The sequence below is a fragment of the Garra rufa genome, chromosome 6 (assembly GCF_049309525.1).
Source record: "Garra rufa chromosome 6, GarRuf1.0, whole genome shotgun sequence".
Classification (NCBI taxonomy): domain Eukaryota; kingdom Metazoa; phylum Chordata; class Actinopteri; order Cypriniformes; family Cyprinidae; genus Garra; species Garra rufa.
In genome coordinates, this window is record NC_133366.1 from 55460567 (window position 1) to 55472592 (window position 12026).

The 12026-nt window shown below is 39.7% G+C and overlaps 1 protein-coding gene across 1 annotated transcript; it reads right to left on the reverse strand.

Annotated features, from left to right (window-relative positions):
* Positions 1-114: 114 nt before the first annotated feature.
* On the reverse strand, positions 115-11990 carry LOC141336992 (uncharacterized). The gene is made up of 16 exons (XM_073842713.1): positions 11873-11990; positions 11631-11794; positions 11442-11466; positions 11236-11352; positions 10092-10232; positions 9872-9996; positions 9663-9783; positions 7080-7624; positions 5438-5441; positions 4653-4816; positions 4544-4568; positions 2965-3078; positions 2744-2881; positions 2486-2589; positions 2280-2400; positions 115-771 (listed from the first exon to the last, which is right to left on the reverse strand). The coding sequence occupies exons 1-16, from the start codon at positions 11931-11933 to the stop codon at positions 146-148; spliced, it is 2595 nt and encodes an 864-aa protein (XP_073698814.1). The 5' UTR covers positions 11934-11990; the 3' UTR covers positions 115-145.
* Positions 11991-12026: the final 36 nt, after the last annotated feature.

A 12026-nucleotide genomic window follows, 5' to 3' on the forward strand; every position in this document is an offset into this window, starting at 1 on the left:
ATCAATGCCGTTTCAGTTAATGACTGTCTAACTGTCCCTCAAACACACCTGAATATTCTCTAAAACCAACACACATGAAGATCAGATGCATAAATGACAAACTCAGAAACAAACTCAGAGTGATCGTTTTATTTCAAAGCTTTAATTAATTGCGAGCCGTCGGGTCAACTGGAGCTCCGCTGATATTGAGCTGCTCGACGGGGGTTTTCATAACCGTCTCAAGCCATTTCCAGTAGTTAGCCACTTTGGTGTAAATCCTGTAGTACCCCGGCTGATCGCAGCCTTTCCCCCACGACACCACACCCGTCAGGAACGACGTTCCCTCGTAGCGGGTGACCAGCGGACTGCCGTCGTGTCCTCTGCAGGACTCCTGGCCGCCCTCGACGTAACCTGCGCAGAACATGTTTGCGGTGATGTTGACGCCGCTCTTCGCGGCACACTGCGCTGCGGGCAACACGGGGACGGCCAGCCGCTGCAGTGTGGTGGACGACGGGGCTTCCAGGCCTTTGGAGCGCTGGATGTTGTCCCCTGCGGTTCGCTTGCCCCATCCGCTGAGCGTGTGGAAGCGGACGGCCTCGAGCTCGATCTGCGCCAGCTGTGGCGTCGGCAGGCAAACGGGCACGGCGTACGCGGAGCGCTTGGCTTCTTCACGCAGATGCAGGAGGGCCAAGTCGCTATCGAGTGACACGGGGTCATAGTTCTCATGGATGACCACACGAGCGACATCATACGCCTCCTCAGAGCCGTCCATTGCGTCCAGGTCATGATCACCTGAGGACAGACCAACTCACTGCATCAAGAGCAAAACCACAGCTGAATAGACCAATTATAGGTTTGTAAACATTCGGGATACACGCGTATCGTGGTTGCAGAAAAACCCAGAAGAGATAGCCTTTACGGCTAGAGAATTACACCAATACTGTACAAAATAGTTCGTTTTAAAAAGATTATAGATTAGATCGATTAGATGTCATTTTCAAACTGTTCTCCACTTACTACAAGCACTGTTATTCAATGAAATAATGAAATTTATGTTAGATAGTGGGATAGTCTTATAGATCCGAAACAGGGATGATGTTTTTTGTGGGCAAAGCCTATCTGGTGGCAGAAAATTATGGTTTTCAAGTGGTAGTCTACAGAGCAATGGAATAAAAGAACAACAAAAAGGTCAATTTGATTTTATATTTAAAAACTCTGACTTTATTCTCGCAATTCCGAGATTATATCTTACAATTCTAATAAGGAAAAACAACAACTCGTCATTCTCTCATTTACCCTCGGCTCAGAATAGGAGTTTATATCCCACACTTCTGGCTTTTTTCCCGCTCGGAAATGACAAACTCACTATTTTTTTGTTAAATCCAGTTATAAAGTCAGAATTTGGAGATATAAACTTGTATTTGTGAGAAAAAAAGTCAGAATCGTGAGATAAAATAAATAAATATTATGTAAACATGTTAATAGTAATAGGTTTAAATAATATTTCATGCTGTAACTGTAGGGCTAATACAATACGTCCCCTATAAAACAACACATATATATATATATATCTATATGTAACATTATATAGACCTATTGTTTAAAACAAAATATGTGGTTTTCATCCACAGTGTGTCCGTTTAAACATTTGCGTTTAGCTTCAAATGCTGTCTTTGATGACAGTATTCGATAAAAATTATTTGCATTCTGAATTTGACATCAAAAGGTACAAAAATATATTTTCTTCTCTTATTCCATGGATTTTACCCATTTAACTTCACTTGTTGTCAGTGTTTTTCTGCAACCACTATGTGCACACAGCTGCAAGTGACGTAACTGTGACGTCAAATCTGAATTGGTCTATAATTACACTATTGTCTTCTGTAGAGCTGCTTTACTGCTGAAACTTAAGTCTATTTTTTTTTTAATTTGCAAGTTATATTCTGTGATTCTCTCTCTGTTGTATATAGAAGTAAATGCAGTGTTGGAGTAATGTGAGTTATGTAATCAGATTACTTTTTAAGCAACTAGTAAAGTAACACATTACTTTTTTTATTTACACTTGCACCAAAATAAATTCAGTGTTACTCAAAGTAAACAAAAAGAGGGAATAACTAAATATGTTAAATAACACAAATATTCACATTACTTTCTATAAAAAGTAACTAAGTAACACAATTAGTTACTTTTTAGGGAGTAACACAATATTGTAATGCATTACTTTTAAAAGTAACTTTCTCCAACAGTGAATCAATGTGACTCGACTTTACAACCCACATTGACAGAAACACCTCATATACCTGTGATAACCTTCAAACGCTTCATGTCCTTCTGATGAACGCAGTGAGCAGCGGTTACCACCCAGTTATTATCCAGAAGAGCCGCTCCGCACAAACTCTCACCGTTATAATCTATCAACACCTGAGACAAATAATACACTCGTCAATCAATCATTCAGTCGCTGGATATCATGACGCTGCGATGCAACCTGCACATTTACAGTTACCTGCCAAGGACAGTGACCTCTGGGACAGTCAATTCCACCCACAAACTGTTTTTGGGAATGATCTGTGTTTCTCTGAAGTGGGGCCTTTCCGCACGGATATTCGACTGCAGATGAAAACAAAACACATTTGGTAAGAGAAACATGGAATTTTGGCTTGACAACAGTTTTATTTGCCTTGTGTGCTTTGAATACTTTGTTAGGTTGGAGAGATCGAAAGGTCTGTAAAGTTTTGATTCATAAACACAGGACTCTTCCCACCTTCAGCAACACAAGACATCCCATCAGCTCCCAGTTTGTATCCGGCGGCGCAGCTGCATGAGCGTCTGGGTCCAGAAGCGTCGCAGAACTGCTCACAGCCTCCGTTCACATACTGACACTTCAGCATCTCCTCGAACCCTACCAGCCAAACCAATGTTAAATGAGGATTCACCAAATCACACGCTGCTGGTTATTTCACACGTGTGATGATGTTCACGTACCCTTCTCACAGTATTTGCCCTCGAAGCTCTCCGGACACAGACAGTAATAGGTGTTGGCCAGATAGATGCATGTGCCATTGTTCTTGCACGGATTGGTCAAGCAGGGCTCCTTATCTTGTTTATACATAAAGACATGCACACAATCAAGTGAGCATTGACATGACAACACCTACATTCCTACATTTACAAAAAAAGATCATCCTGAACACAAATACTGAAACAAACTCATTTAGAAGAAACAGAACCTTTGATTTTAGGTCAGAATGTCCATATTTACTCACAACAAAGGCCCATCCTCAGCAGCGACAATATATATAACTATTATGATAACTAAAGTTTTAATAATTGCTCTACTTCTATGAGAATGCTAAAGTCCACAAAACAACTACAAAACATTTTTCAAACTTTTCTCAGATGATGAACAATAAAACATTAGCTGTGTTTAGCTGTGACCCTTAAATTGCGTACATTGAAATTGCGAATTGAAAATACGCCAAATGGAAATGCGTCGATTACGCAAAAACTCCGATCTATCGCAAAAAAGTCTTTACACTGGCATGAGGTGGTTTTTCTGGCAATTTAAAAAAGGAATATTTCGCAAAACAGCAATGGAAACATTTTTTTCGCATTTACAGGTCACATTCGATTAAATATAGCCAAAATCCCACAAAAATCCGTTGCCATGACTTATTGCAAGAGGAAAAATTTACGTTTTAGTCGCATAACATCGGTCAATGGAAATGCCGTCATTTTGCAATACTTTTTAATCAACGTTAATAAAATATCGCCAAAGTTTTGCGCAAAACTGTGATGGAAACACGGATAATGACAGCCAATAAGAATCCATCTGACTTTAAAGAGCTTCAGCATTTTAGCTGCGTTTACATGACCACTTTTTAAATGAAAAACAGAAAACTGTGTTTTGGCTGTTCATTTACATGACAACGATTTTTGGTGGACTGAAAACGCAAAGTGTTTTTAATGTGTGCGTGTGTATGTTCAGTCTAAAGCTATGTGCGCAGGGGCAACGTTTCTTTACAAAGTGACATCACCAACTACTGGCCCTGGTGCGAATAACACAGCATTTTAGCCGTTTTATCTTTACAGGTATCTTTTTTGGTGTGAATGGGCCTTAAGATCCTTGTACAGCGAGTCCAAAATTTCTCACTTAAATACAACCTCATGTTTTGTCAATCATGTTTACACACTGCCACCAAAATTGTCGTCCATCATAAAAATAAAAATAAATCTAATTGGGTTAATTTTTTGCGCTTTCCGCATCCATAGCAAGCATTCTGAGGTGTTTTGACGATTCAAACCCACCGTGGAGTTTTGGAGAGAATTTTGACAAATACGAAAAACGCATACAAAATTTCATACTCGGTGTGAATGGACCTTTACTATTGTAGTGATTTAATATAGTTACCATTGTCATTAAAATACTAATACTAAAAAATATGTCCGAAAATTATTTTATTATTTTATGACTGTGATTTTAGTTAATAACTGACTGAACTGTTTGTGATGAAACTATGGTCACTTTTTTGTGGGTCACATTTAATTTAACAGGTAAACTCACCAGAGTAACTCAACCAAAACTGTTTCTGCAAAAGAGAATGAAACAAAAAAAGTTAAAAATCAAAATTAAAATAACACATAAAATGAATAATAAAATAATGAGTGACTACCGTCTTCGTGTCGTCCTCGAATACTTCGCGGGCTTCTTCATAGTCGCAGATTTCTTCGATGCACTCGCGCTCGAGATTCCCGCGCTTCATCTCCTCAAGGAAGCCAGAGTTCGCGCGCCTGACGCGCTGCAGCACCGAGCTGGCGTCATCTTTCTCAAGAAACACTGGAAACAACGACAAACTCAGGTAGTTTAATACGCGAATTACTGAACAGGCTGTTGACAACGATAACTAGCGACGCGACACTCGCGAACACTGCAGTTACACAGGGCGCGCGCACGCGAGTCGATTATAACAGGACAGATTTCATTCATGTCGCGTCACTCGAAGTCATTTTAATATTGTTTTGTCTACTTACCGCCGTTGGATTCGTGAAATATCAGGACAAACAGCAACGCGACAGCACGAGTGTTCATGTTCACCGGCGGACACGCGCGCGCGTGCTCAGAGTTTCCTCAGAATGAACTGAGCCGCCGCTCGATCCGGAGCAAAGGGCTGCTGATTATTGTCCTGATCCGGTGTGAGAGAGGTTCATGAGATTCAGTCAGACACACACCAGTAAACAAACTGAGTATTGTTTAGGCTTTGATTTAAAAGTCTCATACAGACATTTTCATGTTTGAAAGAACAAAGAACAAATTAGTCAAAGTTTAACTATTAGAAAATAGTTTTTCCCTATGTTGAAATCTACAGTTGAGGTCAAAAGTTTCAGAATCTGCAAAATGATTAGTATTTTACCAAAAAAAGGGGATCATATAAAATACATGTTATTGTTTATTTAGTACTGACCTGAATAAGATGAAGGATACAAATTGTTTAAGTCCATAAGAGAAAATAATAGTTGAATTTATAAAATGACCCTGATGAAAAGTTTACATCCCCTTGATTCTTGTTCCCTGAATGATCCACAGCTGTGTTTTTTGTTTAGTGATAGTTGTTCATGAGTCCCTTGTTTGTCCTGAACAGTTAAACTGTCTGCTGTTCTTCAGAAAAATCCTTCAGCTCCCACAAATTCTTTGGTTTTCCAGCATTTGACAATGACTGTATGATTTTGAGATGCATCTTTTCACACTGAGGACAACTGAGGGACTCATATGCAACTATTACAGAAGGTTCAAACACTCACTCATGATCCAGAAGGAAAAAAAAAAACATGCATTAAGAGCCTTTTGGAATAGTAATTTTTACTCATTTTGTCTTCTGGGAAACATGTAACTATCTTCTGTAGCCTCTGAAGGGCAAACATAAAATAAAAAAAACATACACATCTCTATTCTGTTCAGATCTTAATGCATGTTTTTTCCTTCTGGAGCATCAGTGAGTGTTTGAACCTTCTGTAATAGTTGTATATGAGTCCCTCAGTTGTCCTCAGTGGGAAAAGATGGATCTCAAAATCATACAGTCATTGCTGGAAAGGGTTCAAATACACAAAAATGCTGGAAAACCAAAGAATTTGCGGGATCTGAAGGATTTTTTACATTTTTAAAACACTTTGTTCTGTGTGATTTATAATTTGTTTTCCTCATGGGGAACAAAAAATGTCCTCACAAGGACAACATTTACTGGTATTACTATCAGTTTTGACCTGTTATTAGTTGCATTTTTGAGAATCTGATCAAAATTTGTTTTCTTAAACCTGATTCTCACCCGATTTCTTACAGAGCCTCCACTTTTATTTATTCACACCCTACATCATTTTCACACAAATATGATCAAACTCTGAGCATGCAAAAATTTCTATGGACACTGAAACGGTAGCAAAATATGTCACACTGGTGTGTTTTTAAAAACAGAATTCAACATATAAAATACAAAATGTGAAAATATGCAGTCTGCTCCTTTACTGCAACTCTTTTAACACAACTAAAAGAAGTCACACCGTGGCCTGTCAATCTTCTATTTTACAGTGATATGAATTAACAGGTCAGAATTCACCAAAGTAGAACTTTGGAATGCTGCGATATTCACATGAGTGTTTTCTGTCTCCCGTGTTTGCATACGAATGGAAGTCAGTAGAACAAAAAGTGTAGCGCATCTGCAGCTTTACGGCTTACAAGTGAGCGGGGAAGGAGTAGGTGGAGCATTTCCACTACAAATGCAATGCATTTTTGATCGTTGTATGTTTTTTAGTCATTTTTCAAAGTATTTTGACCCTGCAGATCACTTTGCATGGCCAACTTGAATATGAGCTAAATATGCACAGCGACGTTTTTCACCCTCATGCAAAACACATAATGCACATTCCTATTTGAATCTGGATTCGCCTAAAAAATGTATTAGGTCAGTTGTAAATGCATAATATGAACCCAGTTAGCACAGATCATTTACATACTACTGAATTATTTATTTGTGAAGAATAAAAATATCAAACATACAGAAGAAAATCAGAACATAAATAGATGCTTTAACGCTTCATAGTGTGGTAGCTGTAGAATTGGCCGTCTGTTGGCGGATCCACTGCAGGTAGTTGGAGACGCGCGTGTAGATGCCGTAGGACCCCGGACGGGCGCAGCCTTTGCCCCAGCTCACGATGCCCAGCAGGAAGGTGGTGTCCCTGTATCGCGTCACCAGTGGCCCGCCGCTGTCCCCTTTACACGAGTCCTGCTTGCCCTCGATGTACCCGGCGCAGAACATGTTGCTGGTGAGCGTCACGTTGCTGCTCTCGATGCACTCCTGCGTGCGGATGCGGGGCACCAGCAGGCGGCGCAGTAATCGTGACGTGGGCCCGTCCTCGCTGCGTTTGCCCCAGCCGCTCACCGTGTGCTTGCTGACGGCCCACAGCTCGCGCTCGGCCATGTCTCGCAGCGGCAGGCAGACGGGGACTGCGTAGGTGCTGTAGACGATGGGCTTGCGCAGACGCAGGAGAGCGATGTCGTTGTCTGAGGTGTCGGACGCATAGTTTGGATGCATGAGCATCTGCTCCACCTGGATCACCTGCTCTGTGCCTTCATCCACCTCGATGTCATGCTCACCTGAGTCACAGACAACACACACGTAGAGCCGTCACTAAATAGTGCGCCACAGCCATGATGTCAAGACTCAGAAGACTTGTGACCCTGGAGCACAAAACCAGTCTGACAATACATTGTATGGGTCAAATTTATCAATTTTTCCAAAAATCATTAGGATATTAAGTAAAGATCATGTTACATGAAGATATTTAGTAAATTTCCTACCATAAATATATCAAAACTTAGTTTTTGATTAGTAATATGCATTGCTAAGAACTTTGTTTGGACAACTTTAAAGGTGATTTTTTCAATATTTAGATTTTTTGGCACCCTCAGATTCTAGATTTTCAAATAGCTGTCTCTCAGCCAAATATTGCCCTATCCTAACAAACCATACATCGATTAAAAGCTTTTTTATTCCAATTTCACAAAATTGACCCTTATGACTGGTTTTGTGGTCCAGGGTCACAATTCAACCTAGATTTTCTTGTGGGTTCTTATAATTGGGCTTTTCAATTTAAGAGTAAAATAAGGTCTGTGGTAAACATAACTTGTCGATATTGGATGTTTAGTTGTACAATGTAAACTGCAGACTCATACTCCAAATGTTCTAATGTAGTTATAAAATCTTAAAAACATTTTATGCATTTTGGTCATTTATTAACACGACAATGCTTTTGGGGGCCTGAAAGTGCAAACTTTTGTAAACAGTTTTCACAAATTCATGTTTTTGTAGTTTGTGAAGATGATAACAGCATAATTTTCAAAAACTTGCACTTTGAAACCTGTTTCCAAAAGTTTCCACTTTCAGACCCTCAAAACAGCATGGTTGTGTTAATAAACAACCAAAATGCATATAAAGTTTTTAGTTTTTTTTTTTTTTAGTAGTAGTCTTCTGGAGTTTTGACCACACGGCTTCAGCATTCTAATATTGCTAAACACACTTCTTTATTTTAAAAATAAAAACGTAAAAACAACTACTTGTGTAAAGGTCTTTGCACACTGTGTCACACGTTAAAAAATAAATATGAATATGTTTACACACTGTCTCCGAAACTTTCGTCCATCATTAAAAATTCAGATCAGGTTCCATTTTTTGCATTTTCACATCCGTGGCAAGCATTTTAATAGGAAAGGATGACGAATATGAAAAAAAAAAACTAAAAAACGCATACTAAATTTTCGGACTCAGTGTGCAATCACCTTAAGTATGCAAGTATACTGATAGAAATCAATTAATAGCAGAGATTTTGTCTTTTTGATAATACATTGATACATTGTTTGAGTAATACGAATAACATAATTGAAAGGTGCAGTTTGTTTAGCTGTAATATTCCGACTCATTTTGTGTCATTTCATGTGTTCTGTCTCATGTTTACATATGATTGATTTTCAGCCATTTTGCCTAATTGAATTGAATTACAATTTATTTCAATAGTCCACTTTAGACATTCTATTAACTAAAAGTAACTAACTGTCAGCTAACTCCCATTAATTTGCAACTACATTGTCAACTAACCCTCATTAGAGTATTAGTAGACTGTTAGGCTATGGTTAGTAGACCCAAGTTGGCATTAAGTTGCAAATAGCTTCCAGTATAGTCAGTAGAATGTCTGTTGTGGGAGCATTTAACTGTTAGACATGAAGCAGACAGTCTACTAACACTAATAGCTGCTATACACTCTTAAAAATAAAGGTGCTTTAAAAGGTTCTTCACAGCGATGCCATAGAAGAACCATTTTTGGCTGCACAAAGAACTATTCAGTCAAAGGTTCTTTAAAGAACCAGCTCTTTCTTACCTTTTTATAATCTGAAGAACCTTCTTTCCTCAGATTAGGTTCTTCAGATGTTAAAGGACCATTTAGACAAAAAAAAGTTCTGCTATGGCACCTTTATTTTTAAGAGTGTAGTTGACATCTAGTTACTTATAGACTATCACAAAATGAGTTTGAATGTTCACATGAAATTTGTCACGCCTTGAATCTGCGGTTGTTGTGTTCTCATGATGCTTTCATACGTGTAATAATTTCATTCTCAATCTGTTTGAGAGCGACTGTACCTGCGACGATCTTGAGAAACTTGACACTGAGTTTTTCCAGACAGTGAGCGGCTGTGAGGATCCAGGTGGGTTTGTAGATCACTCCTCCACAGAAACCCTTCTGACCGTACTTCAGCAGCACCTGGCCATCAACACACACACAGATATTTGACGGAAAAGTCTAGAATAACCCGCAAATGTGAGGATTCTGTGATGGTGACCGCTGGTACCTGCCACGGACAGTGACCTTTAGGACATTCGGCTCCACCAACGATACGAGATCTCCCTTCCTCCGGAGGATTCGCAGCAGCACCTTCACCCTGAAGAAGAGGAACCTTCCCACACGGAAACGCCTCTGAAACAGAGTTTGAAGGACAGACTCGTGATGAAGTCATAATACGATGATACGGAATGATGGTGAGTTACCCTGATAATCATTGATATTCTCACCGTGTGTCAGGCAGTGCTGACCGTCTGACCCTAAGAAATATCCATCAGCACAGGAACAGTTACGCTGAGTGTCCTCCTCCACACAGAAGTGCTCACAGCGGCCGTTATCATGCAGGCAGGAGTCTGGAACGTCTTTAATCTCTGAGGAGTGAAAGGAACAGCATGTTCTTGTGCCTGAATCAGGAATTTATGACGTTACTCCTTCAGAATGCCAAACTCTGTTCAGGTAAGTTTCACATGTAGTAGGCGGTGTAAGAGTTTTTGAAGCACATATCCCTTGAGAGAATGTTTAGATATGGGTGATAAATTATTATCAGCTATAACATTAAAGGATTAGCTCACTTCCAGAACACAAATTTACAGATAATTTAGTCACCCCCGTGGTCATCCAAGATGTTAATGTCTTAAGAAATTAAGAAATTATGTTTTTTTTTTGAGAAAAACATTTCAGGAATGTTCTCCATATAGTGGACTTCTATGGTGCCCATGAGTTTGAACTTCCAAAATGCAGTTTAAATGCAGCTTCAAAGGGTTTTAAACAATCCCAGTCAAGAAAGAAGGGTCTTATCTAGTGCAATGATTGATCACTTTCTAAAATAAATTACAAAACCACAAATGCTCGTCATGTCTAGCTCTGCGATTCAGATGAGCATTTGAGGTTAAAAAGAATGTAAATAGTAAATTATTTTAGAAAGAAACAGATTGTTTCGCTAGATAAGACCCTTCTTCCTCGGCTAGGATCAATTAGAGTCCCTTGAAGCTGCATTTAAGCTGCATTTTGGAAGTTCAAACTCGGGGCACCATAGAAGTCCACTATATGGAGAACATTGCAGAAATGTTTTCCTCTAGCGAAGAAAGAAAGACATGAACATCTTGGATGACAAGGGGTTTTTGTTCTGGAAGTGAACTAATCCTTTAACACACTGTATCATCTTAACTTCCCATAACAAGTGAAACATTTCACTCAGGAAGTGACATAATTTGGTTCCTTTTTCATGACATATAATTGTTTCCCTTATGGGTAACATCTGTTCTCAAACAAGGCTCAATCTGTGACCTACATTTGGCATTCTCATAACTAATTTTAATTGATAAATTCTGCGTTTAAGTTCCAGTAGCGCTATGTTTGCGCTGATGCTCTTACTCTGCTCACAGTTGCGTCCGCTGAAGCCCAGCGAACACAGACACGTGTAGGATTCTGCGTTCTGGGTCGTGCAGAGCCCGTTATTCTCACATGGATTTGATGCACAGAGATCTTTAACTGCAGATGAACACAAAGATTCGTCATAATCACAGAATGAAGGACAATATCATAGATGAATGACATCAAAAACAATTTCAAAATCTCACCATCGTAGATCTTCCAGAACTCATTCTGTATGAAAACATTAGTTATTACACGTGTGCTTGCATTGCATTAAAATACACCACTAAAACTAAGACTTAAACAGTTTGAGATCAAGTTTAACATCTCATTCACACACTGAGTATTCGTTTTCTAGACGTCATACTGAAAGTGTGTGTGTTTGTGATACTGACGGTGGCCTCGGTGTGTTCAAACACCTCCCGCGCCTCCTCATACGAACACTTCTCCTCCAGACACTCCCTCTCCAGATTGCCCACCTTCAGCTCCTCGAACCAGCCAGTGTTTGCCCGCTTGGTCCGGATCAAAACCCCATGAGCCTCGTCCTTCCTCACAAACACTGAACGGCACACACACAAATGCTCCTATTATACACACTGCTGGATTTATAATGTGGATCAGTAGTTGGTTTAGTTACCTGTGGCTGAGGGACAGCTGTAAAGACCCAAAAGGACATAAAACCCTGCCAGGAGACGCATGTTGAGCGGCGGTTTAGTTTAGTTTGTGTGTTCCTGTCTTCTCCTGCAGGTTCAAAGGTCTGAAGTCTAAACACTCTCCACCCCTCAGAGTTT

What these genes read in the sequence shown, in the direction of transcription:
- LOC141336992 (XM_073842713.1), bottom strand. Translation starts at nt 11,933, where the DNA reads ATGCGTCTCCTGGCAGGGTTTTATGTCCTTTTGGGTCTTTACAGCTGT. An exon ending in AAGGTCACTGTCCGTGGCAG is followed by an intron (nt 9,784 to 9,871) that starts GTACCAGCGGTC and finishes GTTGATGGCCAG; the next exon opens with GTGCTGCTGAAGTACGGTCA. An exon ending in GAGGTCACTGTCCTTGGCAG is followed by an intron (nt 2,401 to 2,485) that starts GTAACTGTAAAT and finishes TATTTGTCTCAG; the next exon opens with GTGTTGATAGATTATAACGG.